The 25,790-nt window shown below is 42.9% G+C and overlaps 1 protein-coding gene across 3 annotated transcripts in view; it reads right to left on the reverse strand.

The window, feature by feature from the left end:
• Positions 1–25,790, reverse strand: part of KLB (klotho beta) — a 50,784-nt gene that overhangs the window by 18,849 nt on the left and 6,145 nt on the right. For 2 of the 3 annotated variants that reach the window (XR_010601904.1, XM_024106705.3), the window contains exons 1-2: positions 23,730–24,602; positions 7,284–7,794 (exon numbers count right to left, since the gene is read on the reverse strand). Coding sequence is in view for 2 of the 3 variants with exons in the window: in XM_024106705.3 (XP_023962473.2) it covers positions 7,284–7,794; positions 23,730–24,467 (1,249 nt within the window). In the remaining variant the exon portion in view is untranslated. Of the gene's footprint in view, positions 1–7,283; positions 7,795–23,729; positions 24,603–25,790 lie in introns of those variants that run through there. The other variant, XM_042843425.2, reaches the window with a different exon arrangement.

The following is a 25,790-nucleotide window of genomic DNA, read 5'->3' on the forward strand; positions in this document are numbered from 1 at the left end:
CCTCCCCAGTGTCTCCTGCACGCCACTGAACAGCTGATCACCAGCAGGCAGGAGGCGCTGGGAGTAGGGGAAGGAGCTGATTGGCGGGGCCTGCCAGTGGGTGGGAGAGTTGTGGCGGGAGGAGCTGATCTGAAGGGCACCCACTATTTTTTTCCGTAGGTGATCCAGCCCCGGAGCACCCATGAATTCGGCACCTATGTGATCACTCATGAAGTATGTGCCCATTCTAACAAGTAGCAAAACGATGGCAACATATACATGCTGTTAAATATCTTACCTTTTTTCCCCCACTATCAAAGCAATTAGAAAAATATTTTTAAGAAACTAAGGGTATGTCTGCACTAGAAAAGCTACAGCGGCACAACTGCAGTGCTGCAGCTGTGCTGCTATAGTACAGACACTTACTACAGCAACAGAGGGGTTTCTTCCATCACTGTAGTAAAATCCACCTCTCTGAGAGGTGATAGCTAGGTCAATGGAAGAATTCTGTCAACCTAGCAGTGTCTACAACAGGTAGGGTGACCAGATGTCCCGATTTTATAGGGACAGTCCCGATATTTGGGGCTTTTTCTTATATAGGCTCCTATTGTGAAAGAAGCTAGATAGATAATTCACAGAATAACAGCACATGCAGTAGCAGTACAGGTTTCTTCACACCATTTTACTGTGCTTCTGAGTGGAGGCACTACAGATATTAGTGAGAGAGCATTTCAGTGTACAGTCTCATTGAGTCCTGGGCCTTCCTGCTACATCTGACAAAAAGATTGCCAGTTAGTTCCAAATGTGTACTTCTAAGGGAATTCTGCACCCAAAAATATAAAAATTTGGCACACAATATTTTAAGAAGAAGAACAGGAGTACTTGTGGCACCTTAGAGACTAACAAATTTATTAGAGCATAAGCTTTCGTGGACTACAGCCCACTTCTTCGGATGCATATAGAATGCATATATGCATATTTTAAGATTTTTCAAATTTATGCAAATTTTATTTGTCAGTAAATAAATGTGGAGGCACCAGCACGGCAGTGGGGAGCATAGGCCACTTGCTGACTGGAGGTGGGAGATCATCCTACAGGCCCTCCTCTCGCCCCCGGGATAGGACTCGGTGGTAAGGCTGCAACCAATCCTGACACAAAGCAAGGGCTGGGCCTGCCCCAGAAACACTCCAGAGCCCAATGGGGAAACAAAGAAATCTGCAGGAGACATGAATTCTGCACTCGCACAGTGGCGTAGAATTCCCCCAGGAGTAAATGTGGGGGTGATTTCTCTGATGTGGTCACTAACCTACTGGGAATGGCATGGATACCTCCAGACTAATTTTTCATAGGACACCATACAGCCATCAGATGGGAATGACATCTGTCACTACCAACCTGGGCTAGATTACAACTGGCAACCTGGAAGAAAAGCTCTGTACTCCATTACTAGTTATTTTAGCCTCGCAGTCTACATGTTCTCATTAGTAAATAACACACAAGAACATCATGTATTAATATAAGGATTGGCTGCAAAATAAGGGGTGAAATGATGACCATTGAAATCAATGTGAGTTTTGGCAATGACTCCAGGGGAGCCAGGATTTCATCCAAGGTCTGTAAAGGGGAAGCAAAGCCATGAAAGTCAGGAATTTCAAAATAAAGGCAGGTATTCCATCCTTATCCAACACTACGTTTTGCTCATTTTCTTAGACCAGCATTACACACAGTCTCAACTTTAGTTTGATATTGGTGTCCTTTTGTGACATTGTTTCACAACTTTAAGATTAAGAGATTTTTTTCCCTGCATGTTGTTATTAATTTGTATTACTCTGGCACCTACGAGCCCCAGTCATGCACCAGTACTGCACTGCGCTATGCACTGTACAAACACAAAACAAAAATATAGATTGGATTAGGTATAAAACAAGACACAGTTGATCACATACACTGGAGTACAAGGAAATAAAGAGACAAAACTGGTCAACATAATAGGCAGCTTCAGCGTAGACATCATGGTGAAAGAAAATAATGAGGTAGCTTTGTAGAGATTTACAGGGAGCTTCTCCCAAACGTGAGGGACATCATGGAAGAAAGCACAAAGGTGGTTGTTTGAAAATGTAACAAGTGAGTGAGGGAAGCTGGCATCATTGGCCAAGCTGAGATGGGAGTCAACATCTTGATAGTGAATGAGAGATGATAGGTAAGGGGAGATGTGAAGGGCGTTGAAAGTAAAGACAAATAGCTTATGTTTGAATGCCACAAAGAAGGGGGAGCCAGTGAAAGCATCTAAAGACAGGGGTAGGAGAGGCAAAGTGATGGACTAGGAAAATTATTTTTGCAGCTGCATTCTGAATGGATATGAGTTGGGCAAGACTGCATTTGGCAAGGCCAGAAAGAAGGCTGTTGCAATAATCAAGATGATGAGAGCCTGGAGAAGAATTTTAGCTGTGTGGATGGATAGGAAAGGTCATATCACAGAGATGTTATGAAGGAAGAATCAGCAAAATGTAGATACAACCTGGATGTGAGGACCTAGAGAAATCCAAGTTGAAGGGGATGACCAAGTTACAGGCCTCAGTGACAGACAGGATGGTATTGCCTACAGTGATTGAGGAAAGAGAGCGGAAGGAAGGGTTGGTGAGCGGGGGAGAGGGCAGATTAAGAGCTCTGATTTAGTCACGTTGAGCTTTAGCTGACAGCTAGACATCCACGAGGAGATGTCAGAGACAGGCTGAGATTTTAGTTTTGACAGAAAGAGTCAGGATTGAAGTAGAGGTAGATTTATGAGTTGTCAGCATAAAGATGGTAGTTGAATTTGTGTTTGGATGAGATTACACAGAAATAAGATGTAGAGAGGAAAGAGAAGGGGACCAAGAACAGAACCTTGTGGAACCCTGAGATGGTGTGTCCACTCCACAAAACTCGGAGTAGCTTAATGTGGGCCAGAAGGGGTCAATTAGTTTTATATGCTGCACCTGGAGGGGAAATAGGGATTGATAAGGCCTAATGGCAGATGAAGCCCCTTTGGGGGAAGAATTTGAGTCTGGAAGTGAAAGCAAGAAGAGGAGACAAGTGGAGGCAAGTGAAGCATAGAAAGAATCAACATCAATCGACACATCACACTTAATTAGTTTTCCCATCACTCAACCAAAAGGCCATTAAGGAACACCTCATTCCTCTTCTCACATCCTCATCCTACCACCTGGGACTTATTTAATTATTTAGTTTCATTTGCCTCTTATTTCTCTTTATTGATTCTTTATCTTTAGTAAGTACCTGACAATCAACTTATATTGGAAACATAAGGTTTGTTAAAGGTGATTTACGAACAGATTTAAGCAGAAAAAATATAAAGCATCAATTTTCTAGACATGCTATGCATATAGCACAGCACTGTCTAGGCATGTGTCTATATTGGGAAAAATCAAAGCTGTAAACTTTACTGGTACAGCTCTGACAGTGGTAGAAGATGTAGCGGAAACAAGACTCAGGCATTTTTATCATGCAGTTGCGGTGTTAGGCTTCAGCCAAAGGGACAACGTGTGATATCCCTCTTGCTTCATTGACAGGCTTGCCACATACTACCAAATGCTGCATTCCCCACTGTGTCCTGGTACACTATATATTAGCCAAAAGCAACAGAAGATCCTGTGGCACCTTTAAGACTAACAGAAGTATTGGAGCATAAGCTTTCGTGGGTGAATGCCCACTTCATCAGACGCCAGTTCTCTTGCAATGACGTCTTATATGCAGCATGTATTTTAGTGATTCAAAACATTTTAATTATCTTAGGTTGAAAAATGAAGGGGCACTACATTACTAAAGAAATAAGGTCAAATTCTAATTTCACTTACTTCAGAGGTCCAGTTTCCTTGAACCAGCAGGTATAAAGTATTATCCAGCTTCTTGTATTATGCTGCCATAAGCAGTTATCCCATTACATACTATTGGCTTATATGGGTGCTAATTTTGGGTAAAAATTATCCAGTCTGATCTACCATAGAATAAGTCTTTCATATTATCTCTTGAAACCATAATATATCAGTAAAATACGTATGTGTTCCAGGTGTTATTCACAGTTAGGCAAAAGAGGAGTGTACCTCACAATGAGGCTGTTGTTAAGGAGGCCATTTTATATTCTGAAGTCAAGGTGAGGCACCTTGTATAAACAAACAATTCTCCCCTCTCCCCTCACAATTCCTCAGAACTGGCTATTGTCTGAACATTACCAAGTACTTCTGAAAAGCAGCTCTACAAACTATTCCCATCGCCAGCTCTTCACAGTGAAACCTTTGTAAATGAACACAATCTAGTTCTGCTTACTTGTTTGACCGTGTGTAGACATCCTTCAAAATTTCAGCATAATCACTTGTTTTACTCTAAAGGTTTGCATCTGGACTTTATTTTATTTTTAAATGTCTAAAGACATCAAAAAAGCAACAAAGAGTCCTGTGGCACCTTATAGACTAACAGATGTATTGGAGCATAAGCTTTCGTGGGTGAATACCCACTTCGTCAGACGCATAGGACATCAAGTTACTGGACTAACTTACAAATTTATTGTGCACTTATCAGTTACAGATTAGAAAAGTGTGTGAAACCTGAAATATTTCCCCCCCCTAAACCTAATAAACAAATGGATTTAAATTAAATTACAAAATAAAATTTGTTTGCAGACTGAGAACTTGGCTGCTAACAGTGTCTTTCATTGGATAGAGGTCTGTAGTGTTGTTTGGCACCATATGCAAATAAAATAGTCTCCCTCACAAATCAGTGTCTATATCAGTTTGTTTCTAGAAGGATGTCACAAGTACAAGATTATGTACTATGAAATCTGTCGATGGAAGTAATCGTAATGTCAAATTCAGCCATACAAAATTCACTACAAGATCTAGTAGAACAGGAATGTGGCTGAGAGTGAAATATGTTTTGTTCAAACAAGTTTCTTTTGTGATTAGTAATTTATGACAAGCAAATTGTGGATTTTTTAAAACAGAGGCAACATCTCAAAGTCCAGATCTGCACCTGAACTTTGGTACTGTATCTACATGGTACCTATAATAGCTTGAACCACAATGCTGGAGTTTAACATTCTCAAATGTTATGAAAGTTGGGATCTGGATGCACATTTGAACTTTATGATTTGGGGCCATCTTTAAGTTTAATATAGCTGAAAGTTTACCCCAGTATCAAAATTTATCTTTAAAACCATTCTTTCTTTCTTTCCCCCATGGAATAACACACAATATGTCTTGAACTTTAAAGACTTAGCAAGTTAGCTGCCATACGTTACCGCTAGCACTCCTTCTATGGAAAGGTAAATTCTTGGGTCTGAGTCATTCCATGTTTTTAATGTGGCATGTCACATGCTAAAACAATAGCCAACACAGAGGAATCTGTCTGCAAAAATCTGTGCTACTGTTGCTTATCACAACCAATAGGTGTCACTAACAGAATGAGGAAAAATAGAAAACTGTGTGTGGGGCAGGGGAAACAAATGTTGAATTTGTAGAGGGATTAAGTATTATTATAATTATTTACATGTAATACAAAATGCAAACTTTTAACCTTCAAAACGTTTTCCACTACTTAGGACTTATAAAGGGACACTATCAAGATGAAAATTGTGCATTTAAAATAATAATTTCCGTGTTACATGTTAGAGCTAAAGAATCATTACCATTCTGCCATTTATTTACTTTTTGCATTTTTCTAAGTTTAGATAATGAACCTAGACTTGTCAATTTAACTTTTGCTAGTAGGCATTTTACTGTTTGCTTGTCATGTAGTCAGGGCTGGCTCTAGGATTTTTGCCGCCCAAAGCAAAAACAATTTTGGCCGCCCCACCCCGGTTCTTTAATTACCCCACCCCCGGCCCTGCCTCAACTCCGCCCCTTCCCCAAACCCCCAGCCCTGCCTCCTCCCCCCAGGCTCTCAAGCCTAGGAGGGAGGGAGGGGGAGAAGCGGCGCCCGCGCTGCAGCCACTCGGAGTCTCCCCCCCTCCCAGGTTTGAGAGCCTGGGAGGGAGGGGGAGACTCCGAGTGGCCGCGGCGTGGGCACCGCTTCTCCCCCTCCCTCCCAGGCTCCCAAGCCTGGGACGGAGTGGGAGCAGCGGCGCGCGAAACGGCCGCTTGGGATCTCCCCCTCCCTCCCAGGTTTGAGAGCCTGGGAGGTAGGGGGAGACTCCGAGTTGCTGCGGCGCGGGCGCCGCTTCTCCCCCTCCCTCCCAGGCTCCCAAGCCTGGGAGGGAAGGGGAGCAGTGGCGCGCGAAATGGCCCCTCGGGATCTCCCCCTCCCTCCCAGGTTTGAGAGCCTGGGACGGAGGGGGAGACCCCGAGCCGCCGCAGCGCGCGAAACAGCTGATTCGCGCGCCGCTGCTCCCCCTCCCTCCCAGGCTTGAGAGCCTGGGAGGGAGGGCGAGTAGCGGCGCGCGAAACAGCTGTTTCGCACGCCGTGGCAGCAGCAGCGGAGGTGAGCTAGGGCGGCCGGGGCACATTTTTAGGGGCGGCATTCTGGCGCCGGCCATGCCGCCCCTAAAAATGTGCCGCCCCAAGCACCAACTTGTTTTGCTGGTGCCTAGAGCCGGCCCTGCATGTAGTAACATTTCCAATGGTACAGGGTAACATGTAAAATAAAAATAACAGGAGTACTTGTGGCACCTTAGAGACTAACAAATGTATCTGAGCATAAGCTTTCGTGGCTACAGCCCACTTCATCGGATGCATGTAGTGGAAAATACAGCAGGAAGATACATATATACACAGAGAACATGAAACAGTGGGTGTTACTATATACACTCTACTTATAGTGTGTATAGTAACACCCATTGTTTCATGTTCTCTGTGTGTGTATATATATATCTTCCTGCTGTATTTTCCACTACATGTATCCGAAGAAGTGGGCTGTAGCCCACGAAAACTTATGCTCAGATACATTTGTTAGTCTCTAAGGTGCCACAAGTACGCCTGTTCTTTTTGCGGATACAGACTAACACGGCTGCTACTCTGATACCTGTCAAAATAAAAATAGACACTGTTTGAGTTGAAAGAAATGTAACAAAGAAGACTTCCTACTCAGATTGTTTTGTAAAGTGTTCTTTAAACCAAGCCTAAACGTTGGGCCTATGCTCTTTATGGCAGGGAGCATCTTCTGTTCTGTGGTTGTACGACACTGAGCACAATGGGCCCCAGGCCCATGACTTGGTGCTACTGCAATACAAATAATTACTAACAATACACTTAGTCAACAGTATCTCCTTTAAAGAAACACTGAATGTTTTAAAAGTACTGAATTTGTATACAAACCTTGTAAAACCTTATTAATGAAGTTCTTCATCATGTAGATGGCTGTGGTGTCTTCTGTTTTCACATGGCTGTCAGTGAACCAACCATTCTCTGCAATCAGGATTCTGGGATTGGTGTATTCCAATTTAATCCAATTCAGTACTTCCCTCAAATTGAGTGACAAATTTTGTCCCATTTTAGCTAGTGTGTTTGGGGGTTTAAAATTATTAGGACCAAAGGAAAATGCAAAGAAGTCAGCTGTTCCTTTTATATAGTTTTTCTCAGCCTCAGTAAAATTGGGCAGAAAATAATATAATTTATTTTTCAGTTCTTCTGGGTAATCCCCATTCCCATGAATGGGCTTGGCAAACCATCCTAGCACTCTCTCCATGGACTGCTGACACTTATTAATGTCCAAAGTATCATCTGATTTGTTAGGTTCAATCCAGTGGGATCCCAAGGTTATTGACAAAAACCCCTTCTGATATGGCCGAAAGCGTGTGTTGTAGTTATGCCAAACTTTTGCATGAGCCTAATGAGAAAAAGAAACAAACAAAACACACCATTAAATTTTGATTCTCTAAAAGTCATAAGGCATTTATGTAATAATGTGATTTACAGTGGTCTCTTAGCAACATTAATGAACAGCATAGGTACAGACAGGTAAATTCATTATACTGTTGGAGTATGGTCACTAATCTCAATAATTACTGATATATTTAAAATCTCAAAATTAATGTGTCTTTCTCCTTAGCAAAGGTTACACAAGTTAGGCGTCTCATATTGATTTTCATGAGACAGCATTATCTGACTACTATCCTATCAACCTGAGGGATACCTGGGTTTGCTGGGCACACAAACCTGTGTGCTCCTCTTGGGATACACTTCAACTGGTCTACTTCACTTAATTGGGCAACAACTCTGTGTATAAGTGCTCACTGATAGGGGGTAAGTTTTGCTCAGTGTATAAACCTTAATAATTAGAGAAAGGCCCAAGCTGAAAAGTTTGGACTCAGATTTCAACTTTCCCAAAGTTTGGAGGATTTTTGATCCAGGATTTTGGTTCATGCCCATCCCTGCTTTAAGTTTCTGTAATCACAACTTATCTGACAATGCATGAGGCAAAACACAATGCAATTTTTTCCTCATGCATGTTGGCTCTGCAGTACTGAAAGTAATATCATATTGGTTTTACTAGTAAAATAACAAGATATGGCTCAGAAGATACATAGGTAGCACTCACAATGGACCAAATACATACTAGCTCTCACAATGGACCAATTATTAAAGTCAGTAGGAGTTTTACTAATGACTTCAATGGCAATCAAATGGCACACTGGGCCAAACCTTAAGTCAATTTTCTGAACGTGATCACATTTGAAAGATGCGTATTATGCAGCACATACTAGGATGATCTTAATATGCCATGACAACTCATTCCATGTTCATCATTTAAATAACATATGAATATAATCAAACGTTGTCTATGATCTATGTATGAAAAACCATATATAAGACCTTAGTCCCCATCTCACTCAGATAATACTATGAAAATTATTCAGACAAACAGAGTTTTGGATAAAGGAGGGTCTTTCCAATGGATTTGACATACATGAAGGCATTTGACCTCTACTCAGATAAAGGAGTTTGCCAGATAATTGAGTTTACTTTGTTTCTCAAGTGTGGATCTTTACTTTGGGCTGAAAAAAACTGCACTGTTTACACGCAGAGAAAATACTGACAGATGTGAAACACTTATAGTTCTGAGTTACACCAGCATAATTGGCAAGCAAAATAATGCTGCTTAGAAACAAAGTAATTTTAGATAAACAATGTCAGACATTTGACACTTATTTTGGAACAAAAGACACTGCTAGACTCAAAGTGAGTGGTATGAGAGTCAAATACATGCTTGGGTAAATTAAAGAACACTGGAGAAAATAGTTTAGTGAAATCTTGTATATCAGCTGTTTTATGGTTGTCCAAGGCCACCATCTCTCTATCATAACATTGATACAAGGTCTATCTTTAGAAACACTGATCAAACTTAACATTAATCTTTGAAATGCAGAATCTGTAGCTAAATGGGGAAGTCAGCAAAATGGTATTCAGGAGGCAAATTTAAAGATACAGTCTAATATAATGTCAGTGTTCTCTTAAGATTCCAGTTAGAGAATATCACATCTACAATACATTATTCATCGACATCACAAAAACCACTATCACAACTGATGCTAGCTGGCACCCTTGGCAAAGAAGTCAATGTGTGGGTAGGAATATAGACCAAACTACCCTCTTAGGGCTTGTCTAAACTTAAAATGTTACAGGAGCACAGCTCCATCGCTGCAGCTATGCCGCCATAGTACTTCAGTGTAGATGCTACCTAAGCCGACGGGAGGGATTCTCCTGTAAGTGTAGGTAATACATCTCCCCAAATGGCAGTAGCTACGCCAACAGAAAAATTATTCCATTGACCTAGTGCTGTCTACCTGGGGACTAAGGTCGGCTTAACAATGCTGCCTCAAGAATGTGGATTTTTCACAGCCCTAACCAATGTAGTTAAAGTGACCTTATTTTCTAGCATAGACCAGGCCTTACTCTCTTCCAAGTGTCCCTCCAGCTCAGGGTTGGACAGTATGGGAAGGCTTGCTTTGCCATTGACCTATTTAGTTCATGTTTTGTGGCAATTTCCATTGCAGTCAGTCTGACACCTTTTTCAAACACTATCTTCACTCACAGTTATTAATAAAAATGGTTGTTTTTACATCATTTTACAAGAAAATGCCTGCAGAAGTTGGCAGTGTATATTCACTACGGTGAATCATGGCACTATCCATGAAGTTAAGTACATCAGAACAATATAAACACATCTCTAGATGTAGAGATGGAGGGAAAGGGAGTGTTAAAAAATAACCCACAGCTAAAATGCAGCGGTTCATGGTAAAATGCAATCATGGAGAATTAATTATATGCATATGATCTTTCAGAAGGCTGGCTAGAAACAAATAAAATGTGCTACTACTATTCAAAAGCTTTGTCTACCCTGGGGATTTCAGCCACTGGTACCAGACACGAGTGTATTTTACTGGTGTTAAACCCCTAATATAGATAGGCAAAACCACTATAAGCCAGGATTTGCACTGGTGCAGCTTTACTCCAATTTCAATCAGGGGTAAACTCCATTGGTATGAATTGCGGTTTAGCCGGCCTACCCTAGAAGTTTTTACTGGTGCAATGGGGATAGCAGTATCTGCCTACTCGGGAGCTGTTGTGAGGCTTGATTCATTAATATTTGTAAAGCAATTAAAATCCTCCGATAAGTGTATATAAATGCAAAATGGCATTATGGATGGAACCAACTTATTAATCTTGCAGTGCTATGGATTAAACAGAAAATAAATATCAGTTTTAAAAGTTAGATCACACAAAACATTGGCTATTTTGAGTAAATATTGACTAATCTATTTTCAGTTAGAGTTTAATACCTAATCTTTCATTTGCCTTTTAGATCAAGGCTAAACATCAAGGCTAAGTACACAATGGAGGTAACATCAATACTGTGCATTTTATTCTAGGCGCATGTGACATTAATTTCAGCATATTTTCCTGATATGAATGTAGCAAACATACAATGGACTTGAAGTCAAACACAATGCTAAATTAGTTAATATAAACCCATTAAGAATGCTTAGACTACACTAGCCTGTTTAATAAAATAAGGAAAGCAATGCTATATGTGTTCATTTCTTAGCTATACAGATCGCTGTCTGATAATCATGTTCTGTAAGTCCTTTACCATACTGTCTAAGGCCCTGATCCTGCACTGAACCTTGTGCAGGTGCAGGGGGCTGCTCCTGCAAACTCACTATAGGACTGAGGCCTTCATTCATCTATTCCCATATGATTTGTTATGGTTAGGTTATTTTCCTTAAACACTTTGGCAATCAGCAGAGAAGAAAGCATCACTTCTGATGCTAATTTACATTAGTGCACAAAGGCATGAACAGTTTAGAATAAGAATTAGAATGAAAAATACAAGCATGACTTTTTTTTAATCTGTTTAACAAAATAATTCAGTTACTGTGTTTTTTCTTTTTGAAACTGTGAAGAGGCAGAACAAAGAACCTGATTGGATAGGTTATATTTCTGGCATTTGTTACCTCTTTTTGATACAACAAGCAACTAGTCTAAGGCTACGTCTACACTACAGACCTTACAGTGGCACAGCTCTACCCCTGTAGCTGCGCTGCTGTAAGGTCCCCTGTGTAGCTGCTCTATGCTGGCGGGAGAGAGCTCTCTCGTAGGCATAATTAAACCACCCCCAACGAACACACCGGAGCTTTTGTCGGTGAAACTTATGTCAGTCAGGGGAGGGGAGGAAGGAGGGAAATCACACCCGTGACTGACAAACATTTTGTCAACAACAGTGCTAGTGTAGACAAAACCTGAGTTTCAGGGGTTGTTGGTTGTTCTAATTGGCAGTAGAAATTGACAATAGAGTCTAGTATTTTCTCTGATGCAATCTTGTTTATTTACAAGGAATGTACAAAGTCCTACTTCTGTAAATGCAGGAGGAACTAAAAACAAAAGGTTAATTGGTTTATAGACCCAAGCTTCTTTCAGCCAACATCCCCAACCTAGAACCTCTCTCTCTGTTTCTCCCAGAAATACACTGCTTTCAGATGCTGCTTGGCTTTCCTTTTTTGGTCTCTGAGTCTCTCTCTGGGCATGGCTACACTTGCAAGTTAGAGCACATTAAAGCAGCCCCGGGCGCCCTAACTCCCAACCCATCCACACTGGCAAGGACTCTGGAGCGCTCCTAGTAATCCACCTCCACGAGAAACATAACGCTTGTTGCGCCTCGGCTGAAATGCCCCAGCGTCAGTGTGAACAAGGTGTTGCATTACTGCGCTTTGACTGGCCTCTGGAAACGTCCCATAATCCCCTTAAGTCAAGTGGCCACTCTTGTCATTGTTTTGGAATTGGCTGTAGGAATGCGGATATCCCCTTTCAAAGCTCCGTTTCTGACAGCCGGCATGCTTATCTGCTCTAGGACAAAGCAAGCCATTGGTGTGGAATGTTGCTTGCTGTGAGTGTGCGAGAGAGAGGCGGGAGGAAGGGGGGTCTGAACTTACAAGACAGCATGCTGACACACTCTCAGCACCCCAAAAACCCACTCTCTCTCCCCCCACATATACACAACACACTCCCTGTCGCACTCCACCCCATCCCCCGCATTTGAAAAGCACGTTGCAGCCACTTGAACACTGGAAAAGCTACCACAATGAACTGCTCTTTGTGGCGTTGCAAGAGCTGCTAATGTGGCCATGCCAGTGCACTTCCATCTGAAAGTGTAAACACTCGGCAGCGTTTTCCCTGCTGCGGTCGCTGAAGGCTGGTTTAACTCCCAGCACTCTACATCCGCAAGTGTAGCCATGCCCTCAGTTACTTGTCTGCACTCCAGCTTGTCTTTTTCACATACACAATCCACACACGCCTACTCAGAACAATAGCAGTGGAACCATCCACCCACATGGTGCTAGATTATGGGCAGATTTCATTATGCCTTGTATTAGGTTGTGTCTCTTTAACTGTCTCTTACAGCTATACTTAATGAAGGGCGTGTTCACAATGATCACTTTCAATGAGGTTTACCTTAATACATAACAAGCTCATAACAGTTATAGTATTAGGACTTGTCTACATTGGCAAGTTTCTGTGCAGTAAAGCAGCTTTCTGCGGTCTAACCCCTGAGGTGTATCAAGCCACAAACTGCACAGTTGCAGCACTGTAAAAAAACCACCCCGATGAGACACGTACACCATTCTGCGCAGGGGCTACAGCGCTGTGGTACCAGGGTAGATACCCTGGTTGATTACAGCCCTGCGATTGGCCTCCGGGAGGTGTCCCACAATGCCTGTTCTCACCTCTCTGGTCATCGGTTTGAACTCTACTGCCCCGCCCCTTAAATTCCTTGGGAATTTTGAAAGTCCTCTTCCTGTTTATTCGGTGACGAGTGCAGTGGTCTCAGCACACCTTTCTAGGTGACCATGCCTGCTCCATGCAGCAGGCGATCCCCCACTTGGAGCAATGCCAAGCAGCTGGACCTCATCAGCATGTGGGGAGAGGAGGCTGTCCAGTCCCAGCTGTGCTCTAGCCATAGGAATTATGACAGATTTAACGATGCATGACAGAAAGGGGCCATGACCAGGACACCCTGCAGTGCAGGGTCATAGTGAAGGAGCTGCAGAACGCCTAGCACAAGGTGCAGGAGGCAAACCGCCGCTCCGGTGCTGCGTCCACGAGCTGCTGGTTCTACAAAGAGCTGGACATGATACTCGGGGGCGACTCCACCTACATTGTGAAGGCCACCATGGATACTTCAGTGGCTTGCATGCCAGTCAAGAGTGGACCAAGCCAGGAGGAGGAAATCTTGGACGAGGCTCCGGAGGGTGATGGGGACCGAGAGGCAGAGGACGACTCGGAGGTCAGAGATGCATCCAACCAGAAGCTCTTCTCTTCCCCGGAGGAGGGTAGCCAGTCACAGCTGTCAGAGCTTGGCAAAGCACAAACAGGAGAGGAGGCCCCTGGTAAGTGGCTTTGATTTTGGGAATTGCTGAAGCGAGTTGTTGGGGGCAGGAGGGTTGCAGAAAGCAGGCTTGTGTCTGTATGATGTGCGTACCACCACATGCCTAGTCTGAGCGGCGGAACAGGGTGTTGATTGACTCCCTCATTTCATGGGAATCTGCCTCAGAGATCTCCAGGAAACTTTCATGGAGATACTGGGCAATCTGCTGCTGCAGGTTCTTTGGCAGAGCTGCTTTGTTTCTTGCCCCATTAAGGGTAACTTTCTCATGCCACTCTGCCGTCACTGGTGGGGGGACGGGGACCATTGCTGCACACAGGCAAGCCGCATAAGGGCCAGGGCAGAAGCTGCAGTCTTGGAGAAGACCCTCCCTTGATTTCCTGCTCACTCTCAGCAGCGAGATATCTTCCATAATGAACACAGCCTGTGGAAAATGTGGGGACAGTAATGATTATAAGGCCCCTCCCTACAGTGCTGGCTTATCCCAAGAGCCCCATGCCCAGTGTACAGTACGGTCCTGGAACACTGATTTCCCCTGCCCCTGGGTCTTGTGGCTCATGTGTGCTTGCCTGGGGTCAGCCAGTTAGTGACAGGTATGTGAACAGTGGCTGTGTTTTAAATCACGGAATCAGTGTTGTGTTGCAAACAATTCTGCGTCTGTAAAATGTTGCATTTTGGCTTCTCAGATATGACCTTGGGAGCTCAGCCTCCCTCTTTGTTATCGCCAGCTGAACGGCTGTGCAGAATTAGAAAGCGGACAGGAGGAACTAAAGAGGACTTTCTGCATGATGTCCTGATGCATTCTGCAGCCAAAAAACAAGAATTGAAGTAGTGGCAGGACACCGAGAAGAGGGACTGAGAGGAAAACGCGGCACGCCAGAATGAAGCCACAGAGCAGCTCTTAAAGGTTATGGAGCACCAAGAGGACACACTCCAGGCACTACTAGCACTGTAAACCGAGCAGCTCCTCGCCCACCCTCCTGCAGCTGCTGTTGCAAAACTCTTTCCCATGCGCCCCACAGACACCGCCAAAACACTCTTATCAATCTCCTGGCTCCAGTCTGTACCCGCTGCATTCCACTCCTGCCTCGTCACTCAGCCCTGTGGACTCCCAGTACCCACTGCACTCAACACTCGTCCCTCTGCAGTTTAGCCCTGCTGAAGTACAGTACCTGCTGCACTGTACTCCAAAGGACAAGGTTGCATATGATACCTAGCCATACACAAATCTTTAACCGTCCTGGGACCCCACCTCCTCCTTAGACCATCCCTTCCCCCATCCGCCACAGTTCCAATGTGTTTTTTTGTTTGTCTCTCCCCCTGGTTATTGTTTTTTAATAAAAGAATTGTTTTGGTTTGAAAGCAATCTTTATTCCATTAACTGAAAGAAAACAGAGCCTTGCAAAGCAACAGGCAATTTTCTTAAACCTTCACAGTGCATCGTCTGAACCAATCACAACCACCTCCTAGCATTACAAGCACTGCACTCCCGAGCATAGCAACAAATATTAGTGGATTTCAGCTTCAAATTGCTGCCTCAAGGCATCCCTGATCCTTATGGCCCCGCGCTGTGCTCCTCTAATAGCTGTTCTCTGGCTGTTCAAATTCAGCCTCCAGGCGTTGAGCCTCAGTGGTCCAGCCCTGAGTGAAGCTTTCACCTTTCCCTTCATAAATATTATGGAGCATACAGCACGTGGCTATAAGCTTAGGAATATTATCATTGGCCAAGTCCAGTCTCCCATATAGGCAGCGCCAACAAGCCTTTAAATGGCCAAAAGCACATTCAACAGTCATTCTGCACTTGCTCAGCCTGTTGTTCAACCACTCCTTACTGCTGTCAAGGTGCCCTGTGTATGGCTTCATAATCCACAACATTAAGGGGGTAGGCAAGGTCTCCCAGGATCACAATGGGCATTTTGACTTCCCCTATGGTGATCTTCTGGTCTGGGAAGAAAGTTTCTGCTTGCAGCTTCCTGAACAGGCCAGTGTTCCGAAAGATGCGTGCGCCATGCACCTTTCCGGACCAGCCTGCGTTAATGTCCATGAAACGCCCAGGGTGATCTACAAGCGCCTAGAGTACCATAGAGAAATACCCCTTCCGATTAATGTACTCGGTGGCTAGATGGTCTGGTGCCAGAATTGGAATATGCGCCCCTCCACAGTTAGGGAACCACATTTGTGCAAAGCCTTCCACAATGTCATGCACGTTGCCCAGAATCACGGTCTTGCAGAACAGGATGCGATTAATGGCCTTGCACACTTCCCTCAACATGTGTACAACGATTGACTTTCCCACTCCGAACTGGTTAGCAACCGATCGGTAGCAGTCTGGAGTAGCCAGCTTTCATAATACAATCGCGACATGCTTCTCCAATGACAAGGCAACTCTCATTCTCGAGTCCTTGTGCTGCAGGGCTGGGGTGAGCTCATCACACAGTCCCATGAATGTGGCTTTCCTCATCTGAAAGTTCTGCAGCCACTGCTCGTCATCCCAGACGTGCATCACAATGTGATCCCACCACTCAGTGTTTGTTTCCCAACCCCAAAAGCGTGTTCCACTGCAGTCAGCACCTCCTGAATGCCACAAGCAATCTCGTGTCGTAACTACTATGCGTGGCAAGATCAATGTCAAACTCCTCTTGCCTTTGTAGTTTAAGGAATAACTCCACTGTCACTCGTGACATGTTAGTGAGAGCGAGCAGCATATTGATGAACAGTGCAGGATCCATTCCTGCAGACTGAAGAGACAAAGCGCACAGTACACAAACTGTTGAAAGATGGCGCCAAATGAGGACAGAAGCACGGGGATTGCTGAGATGTGAAGCAATGCATCATGGGACAGGACTCAGGATGCCCTGTGACCCCCTCCACCTTCCCACAACTCTTAGCAGCAGAAGAGGAAGAGATTCATAGATTCATAGATTCTAGGACTGGAAGATTCTAGGATGCTCTGTGGGATAGCTGCCCAGAGTGCACTGCTCCAAATACCACTGCAAGGGCCACAAGTGGGAAAATGCTATTGCGCAGGCAGCTGTCAGTGTGAACACACAACAGCGGTTTCCCTTCAGCGCTCTCTGAGTGGCGCTGTAACTGCTGGCGATGTAACTCTGCCAGCGTAGACATACCGTTAGACTTCATTTTGGAAGAAAGGCAAATGTGTGTCACTTGATGGCAAATTGATTAGATTTCAGTTCAAGGAGCTTTTTGTCAGTGATAGATACTACATGTTCAGTAGTGATAGAACCTTAATCTTGCAAGCTGCTCCACATGGCTGAATGCTTGTGTCTTTGTAGAAAACCATTTTAATTAATGGGGCTCTATACAGGTGGAGAGTTCCACCCATTCCAGCACAGCGTGGAGGCTCCGGGCTCTTACTATTAAATGTGTAGTATGTTGAATATGTTCCATTCAAATGATTTCCAAGCAATTTAAGGAAAATAAGTTGAATTAAACAAATCACATGGGAACAGGCGAACTGAATCAGTGTGTTCAAGAACTTACGAAATAGTCTTATCACCAGGGCCGGTGCAACCCATTAGGCTACTTAGGCGGTCGCCTAGGGCACTAGCATTTGGGGGGCGGCATTTTGGGTCCCTCGGCAGCGGCCGGATCTTCGGCTGCCCCAGTCGTTGTTGGCATTTAGGCGGAGGGAGCTGGGGCAGGGGGGCGCGGGGCGGGCTGCCTGCAGCAAGTAAGGGGGGGGCGGTGGCACACAGGGGAACTGCCCCGCTCTGCTTCTCTCCTCCCAGGCTTGCGGCGCCAAACAGCTGATTGGCGCCGCAAGTCTGGGAGGCGGGAGAAGTGGAGCAGCGACGGCGTGCTCGGGGAGGAGGCGGAGCAGAGGTGAGCTGGGGCGGGGAGCTGCCGCACGGCTCCCCGGGCCGGGGAGAGCTGCCGCGGGGGGGGGGGGGGAGCACCTCAGGGCGGAGGGGGGGGAGCTGCTGCAGGGGGGGGCGCCTTAGGGTGGAGAGCTGCCACAAGGCTCGGGGAGCTGCCTAGGGCGTGAAACATCCTTGCACCCTCCCTGCTTATCACCCAGGGCTCTTAATATTTAAGAAATAAACATACTAATATATTGCTTTTGAAATTAATGGTCTATTTGTCAGTATCGGAGTCCTCCTGGACAGTGCAGGTTGTAGGATCAAAGCTTAAGATTGCATTTCTCAATGAAGGAGGCAATATGCTTAGTGGTGTGAGTAGCAGACCAAAACCTTCAGGTTCTGTTCTCTGCTCAGATGATTACCACTCAATTAACTTGGATAAATTACTTAACATTTTTGTGCTTCTGTTTCCTCAACTATAAAATGTAGATAATACTTAAATATTATTATAATTTATTATTTGTATTATGGCACAACCCCATTGGACTGTGCACTGTGCACACAACTATGAAAGACAGACCCTGCCCCAAACAGCTGGCAGTCTGAATAAATAACAGAGGTTCTATGAAGCTTAATTTATTGATGTTTGCGTTATTTGATTTTGGTTCCTAGATCACACAGTGACAGGTGCATTAGAAATACTTAAGAGAAGTAAAATTTTTGCAAAACACTGTGAAGTCCTTGAGTGTAAGGTGCTATGTAAGGGCAAATGAGTATTGAATATTGATATTTTAGGTAAGGGAGTTTGTTCTGAAGTAGCTTCCCTCTAGAGAATAGGAAGAACTAAAGGATCAAGTGACAATGTATTATAGTTAACTAGGTCCAAATCCCAGTATTACTAAAGTAAATTATAATACTTCCACTGACTGAAGTTGGACCAAATTTTGGCCTCTTGCAGACCTTCCTGAATAAGGGCTCTAGGAAGGAATCTTTGTCCTTCTGTTACATATCAGAACACTGGTTGGAAAAAAGAAAAAACAATGTTTTAAAAGAGAAGAAAAAAGGTAATGAAACAAACTGGGTTGTTAAAACTTTAAAAAGTCTTATGCAATTGCATAGCATGTATATATCCACATATATGTATTATTAGTTTTGTAATATTAACTTCTGCAAACTAAGTGCTAGAAACAAGAGTTTTTAACTATTATAAGACAAGCTTATCAAATGTGCCCTAGATGCCCTGATAACTATGGATGGATTTTGTCCTCAGAGGAGAGAAGTGATTAAATCCCAACGGTCAAATCTGCAAACTTGGCTGTGCTAAAGTTACACACCTAAACAAGTGGCCTGATTTTCAGAGGTGCTTAACACCCACATCTTATTTGATTTCAGTGCAAGCCAACTCAGCACCTCTGAAAGTTCACTGAGATGCCTAAATATGGATTTAGATGCCAAACTGTAGGCACTTATATTTAAATATTTGGCTCCTACTTTTTGAAGATCCCTGTCTTGGCCCACAGAACCCAGGCCAGATTGTGTCTTAATTTATAATGATCTGGCTGTGGAATTGGTTTCCGGAGTCATCCTTCTGCAACAGAAATGTTTATTTTCCCATTATTTCCCAATTATCTTCTAAATATTTGTTTTTTAATATCAGGTTATATGATGATTGTATATATATCCTATTGCCTATGACAACATCTCTTTGAAAAGAAAATGTCTATTAGATTTTAACAACATTTACATTTGGGTAGAAAAAGAATAGATTACTATTTCACACAGACAAACGAAATCATTGGCACTTAATTTAAAACTATTAATCTGTTGTAGTGTTTCTCCAACAGAGATGCTGGTACCAAGCTCTTCCAGCAAACAGGAGGACCAGATTGCCCTGCCTAGATCCATGCTTGGTGGAGACTCACCACACGCAAACCTCCCTCCTTTCCTGTGGCACTGTATCTAATTCCTGGATCCTGTGGAGGTCTCTCTGGAGCAGGGTGGGAGGGGAGCGGGGGGGGAGAGCATTTGGGTGGATATGGTGGAGACGCAAATTATTCCCTCTGTGAAAATTAATTTGGAAAGATAATAAAGCCTGGGGCTTTTCAGTGGAGACTCTTCCAAAAGTCCCAAAGGCAGCAGTGGCTCTGGGAAACTCCTGGTAGCATGGGTGCTGCGAAGGAGTGGGGGGCAAGCTGCCAGGGCACTGAGGCCATGTCTACACTACAAGCACTATAGCAGCACAGCTGCACTACTGCAGCAATGCTGCTGCAGAGCTATAGCATAGACACTTCCTACATTGTTGGAAGGGGACTTTCCATTGATGTGGTTAATCCACCTCCCTGAGAGGTGGTAGCTAGGTTGATAGAAGAATTATTCCTTCAACCTAGCCACGTCTACACTGAAGGTTAGGTCAACCTATCCACGGCACTCAGGGCTCTAAATTTTTCACAGCCCTGATACATAGTTAGGTTGATATAATTTTTAAGTGCAGACTAGGTCTGAGCCTCTACATGGATGATCTCTCATGAATTCCTAAGGACAGACCAGGTATGGGGGAGGCCCTGTTGCCTTTTCCACAGAAAGGGTGATGTGAACAGGAGCGGTGCCAGGGTTTTTGCTGCCCTAGGACCCGCCGCCGAATTTCCGCCAAAGACCCGGAGCAGAAGGACCCCCCCACCGCCGAATTGCCGCCAAGGACGGCAAAATGCCGCCCCCCAAATCCTGCCGCCCTAGGCGACTGCCTAGGGTCGCCTAGTGGAAGCGCCAGCCCTGGATGTGAAGAAGGGTCCATGAGAAGATCTTTGTGGAGATTTCCTTACTATGGGTGACCCCTCTCATGATCTTTTCGCAGGAGGAAAGGGTCTGGGTCCGGGAATAATTTTTCTTCTACAATGTTCCCCTCCCCATTGTTACTCAGCAAAAGCAGAACTAACCAGAGAGCACTGGTTCAAAGCAGGAAGGGCAGATAGAACCTACCTTGTATTTTCTGTGATCTCCACCAATCTCAAAGGGAGCAAAAAAGGAGAGCAACAGATGGAATGTTATCAGACCCAGAGAAAAGAGTAACACAGGCCAGCTGAATCCCTGGTATAACTCCAGTGGAATCACATTGTTCTGCCTTCTTTACATTTTGCCAGATTAATTGGATTAAAAAAAAAAAAAAGTCAAGGAAATCCATTAACTTTCTCTGCATGGAGTCTTCTTTCCCTACCTTTGTAGAATGGCTCTCTTAGGAGTTAGTTCATAATCTTTGGGTCTCCTTTGTAGGGCTCTTACACATCTCATGATAAGTTAAGGTGAATTATTAATTGATTTTATATTATGGTTTTGTGAAGTGTGGTCTCCTTTATCTGCAGAAGGGAGAAGGACCCCGCCCTGACCATCACTGTCCAAGTGGTATAAGATTTTACGTAGCATCTTATTATATTAACAATAACAATTAGGCAGTAGAATAGAGCCTGCTATCTAAGTGGATCCCAAAGTACTTTATAAGCTGTAAATAGCAAATTTGTCATTGACTTCAATGGTAGCAGACTCAGGCCCTCAAAAACAACCAAAATAAAATATTATCCTCTATATAAGAGTGGATATAAGGAAGTGGAAACATGAGTTTGAATTTGAAATTTCCATTTAATTATTTCATTGTGGGCTATTTGCCCCCTCTATAGAAGAAGCTGGGCTTCTGACCCCTAAACTCATGGATCCACTCAGATCTCTTTTTTTTTGTGTGACAGCATTATATCGAGGTAGAAATGTAATTTTAAAATAAATCAATTGGAATATAAATACTGTACTTATATTTCAGTATATAAAGCAATATAACAAGTAATTGTCTGTATGAAATTTTAGTTTGTGCTGACTTCGCTAGTGCTTTTTATGTAGCCTGTTGTAAAACTATTCAATTATCTAGATCAGTTGATGTAACCCCTGGAAGACCTCTGCGTACCCACAAGGGTCCATGTGCCCCTGGTTGAGAACCACTGCCCTAAAGTAATAATATAGTGGCCAGATCAGTTTATCCAGAGAATTCTTTACCTGTTCTTTCTGATTGACGTACTTCCTGGGTGGATTTGTTAATGTGCTTTGGCTGGCATGGGAATGTATTCCCAACAATGTCCCATCAAATAGATATGTGTTAGCTTTGAACAAAAGTCTTAGTTTATTGTAATTATCTGTGCAGCACTCACCTTTGCATAAATTAATCATAGTTCCCTTTACAAGAGCACTTTTATGTTGTATATAACTTATATACCCTGTGTTGAATCTCACAGAATGACAAAAATGATTTAACAAGCCATAAACCAGAGGTTGTCTGGACTTTGGATTATTTTATCTATTCTCTGAGAGATCTGAAAGCTGCTGAGTGTTTTTCTCCCTCTTGCAGAAGGCTGAAGAAATTTTTCTTATTTGAATTGTGGCAACAAATGTAACTGTCAAATTATGGAAGGTTTGAGAACAGAAAAATAATATTCAGACTTTTGGGTTGGTTTGAGAGATCGATTTCTACCCGCCGATTCCGGCGGGTAGTGAAGACGTAGCCTCAGTGAGTAGTTTAATTAATTTCAATGAGGCCATCTGCCATGTAAGGTATCACTCAAGGTGGGTATGGGTTGCAGAATATGGCTGGCCCGTAATAAATTTAAACAACCCACCGGTGCTATTTTCCACTTTGTGCATTTCTTTAATTAGGAGGCCATAGGACATGGATTTAATTTATTTTCCTTTATTTTAGTATTTTATTTTTTCCCAATTCCACTTTAGTCTTTGTTTTTTAAAAAGTTATGAGTATCTACCTTGTCTAAGTCATATGATCAGGATGGCAACATCATTCACACCACACTCACCTTGTTCTTGTCCTATATTTTCAAAACTGACTAATAATTTTAGGTACTCAACTTGAGATACCTTAAGGACACTGATTTTCAGAAAATGCTAAGCACTCCTTCTGTGAAAATCAAGCCTTTTTAAGATGTCTTGCATTGGAAAACACAAAATTGATGCAACCTAAAACATGTCACTTCTGAAAATCTTATTTGAATAATTTTCATAATATATGGTAGTATTGGGGTGAACTGTAATGGTAATGGTGGGAGACTGTTAGAGTAGGATGGGAATTTGCTGTGGGTTATCTGTAAAATGGGGATAATAATATTGACCTCCTTTGTAAAGTTTGAGATCTATTGATGAAAAGTGCTAAATATGACCTTGACATTTATTTTTTTTATCTTAAATTGTTGTACTTATAATGCATTTTTAAGTTATATCAAGGGCACATAAAGCATGTGGACAGGCATCCTTTTTTACCTTTTCTATATATTGAAATAATCTCGAAGCATGTGCTACTTCCTTTATGGTACTGATGGATGCTATTCTGAAAACTTATATGAAGATGTATACTACAGCAGACAACTTTAGGGTCCAAGCCTGCATCCACTGAAGTCAGTGAGGGTAGGTTTGAGCCCAGAGGGTGTGCAATTCGTGAGAAGACTACTGCTAAATAAAATAACAAAATAAAACTAAAGAGCTGAAAGTAATACAGGGCTAATGTCATTTTAAAATTCTTAAATACTGATAGAGGATGTTTCTCTTCAAACAATAAATACAATTGGTAAGTCTGCTATATCAGTAAATATCAAATATTTTGCAATATGATTTTACCAGGCTGGGATGAATTATTTATATATATATAAACTATTACTGGAAGAATTTATTAAATATACAAATATGAAAACTTTGGTTTAAATTAAAATAATAATCAGGACTGTGAGCAACAGCTGTTATTGGACTAAATGGAAAGACTGTGAAAGAAAGCTTCTGAATAACCATACTTTGCAGGCAATAGTAATTGAACTAAAGTAGTAAACTGTTGCTTTAATATATATATATATAGTGATTGAATGCCTGATGTGACTAGTAAAATAAATATTAAAAACAAAAGAAGACTGTTTCTTAGTATTTCACCAGTCCTAGATCTCTTTTATGCCAATTATACTAGTTTTTCCCCTGCTACTTTCCATATTGGTGCTGGAGCTGTTAAGATTAAACCTGGTTGTACTGTACCTTGATCAGATTGTGTCCTACAGTATAGACAGCTGCTATTTTCCCTCTCTCGCCAGGTGCATGCATACCTGTACCATACCCATGCCAGGCAACTAAATAAGGATTGTGGATTGTAATCCAGTATTTAACGCGGTCCCCAAAAATTTGGAAACAAAAAGCTGCATAGTCGTTGAAGATATCAATTACTGATTCATTTTTCCACCCCCCATATTTTTCTTGCAGTGCCAAAGGCAAGTCCCAGTGGTACAGAGTTACTATGGGCTCAATATTTCTGTGGACTAGAGAGTCAATGAGAGTATTGTAGTAGTGGAGTCCTTTTTCGTTGGCATTTGCTATCACCCCTCTGGGAAAGAGCCTTGGCCATGAAATTGAAAACTGATAAAAAGTAACTCCCAAAAAATCCAGAGCTGACAAGTCTTTGTCCAGAAAAGTGTAACTGTTGCTGGAGTCATCTATGTTGGCAGCATCTCTGAAATCTGAGTGAACGAAGTGGTCCCATATTGAGGGTCCCTTTCCATCCTTCCTCCAGCTGCCTTCTACCTGAAATGCTCCAGTGCCTACTCCCCAAAGAAATTTTTTGGGGAAAGTGTCATACAGAAACATCTGAGTGCCATTCACAGGACTGAAGCTAAGGTCCTTTTCCCACACAGATCTTCCTTCTCCGGCAAGCCCGGTAACTGTCCTTATGAAAACAAATGCCCAAAAAGCAACAGATCTCTTCAGTCTTTGGCCACACATTGTGTCCTTCTATAGTGTATGTGTTAAAAGTCAGATTTCTTTCACTGATGCTGGAGAAAATCCATTCATTCCCTAGAGTCCCCTGCTGCACAGCCTGCCTTCATTTGCCACTAACTGCTGCAGTGTCTTATCAAAGCTTCAGTAAAAGCTTGTGATTGTAAAAGCCCTGTCAATGATTAGCTTGAACTATGAGACCTAGGATGGGTTACAGAAAGCAGCGTAATTCCAGGGAGGTGGCCTTCTGATAGTCATTGGGACACTTATGTCATGTTCTTATTGCAGGAAAATAGGTTACCTATAAAATAATATAAATACTTGTGAACCAACTTATAATTATTTTAATGCTATATCACTGAAATGGCAGCATACTAGGAGAGGGGAGACACTGAGAGATTATCAGTTATTTTTGATACAGATAAATTTCAAGGAAATATAGAAGAAATTTTTCAGACTACATTACCCCATTAAGGAGCACACTGTCAATGCTAAACAAACAATACAATAATAACAAGAATAATAATGAACAGAGAAGAGGGCATGTCAATACGTATTTGTTGTTACTTTTGCCAGGGTTACACCTTTTAACTCAATATATTATAACAGGACAGATTTTTAATTACGATTTGTTAAACTTAAAAAAAAAAAAAAAACTTTTGCCTTTCACTTGGCCAAACTGTCCCCTCACATATTAAGAGCTGCAGGGGGCTTTTTATTTTGTTTATTTTTTTGAGTGGTGAGACTCTCCATGAATTCCTTATGGAGATTTTCCCACACTGTCTACTCAGAGGAAGGCAGTTTACCCTCCGACAGAAAGGAGTGCACAGTCTGTCCCCAAACCTGGCAGATCCTGGGTGCCACCTCTGTAATCTGTCAGCCCTCCACTGGCTCCACTGGAGTCACACTAGCCCCATGCTATGGGAGCTCTTAGGACTCCCAGAAGGATCTACCTAGAAATGGTGCTGTTTTATGTTTTCTGGATAAAGTTAGAAGGCCTGGAGGAAGGAAGATGTGCATTCCCCCTGCCCTGCCCAATCATCCGTCTAGCCTTGCCCATTCCACCTCCCCAGTTGTGAGCCTGAATGTGCAGAAAAGGGTCCACTGGGTTCAGGTGGGAAATGGTGTTGAGAAGGCTGTTGAGTCCCTCCTTCTGCCTGGAAGGGGGAGATCCAAATATGTCCCATTAACAATACACAAATGCAAAGGAAGTGAATATTTTATCCAATTAAGTGCAGCTGTTTTTATTACCTATATAGGGGTCTGGTATGCAGCTCTACATACAGCTAACATTATTTCCTGTTGCTCTCAACTCAGAACAAGTTAACA

This window comes from Chrysemys picta, chromosome 5 (genome assembly GCF_011386835.1).
Source record: "Chrysemys picta bellii isolate R12L10 chromosome 5, ASM1138683v2, whole genome shotgun sequence".
NCBI classification, from domain to species: Eukaryota; Metazoa; Chordata; order Testudines; family Emydidae; genus Chrysemys; species Chrysemys picta.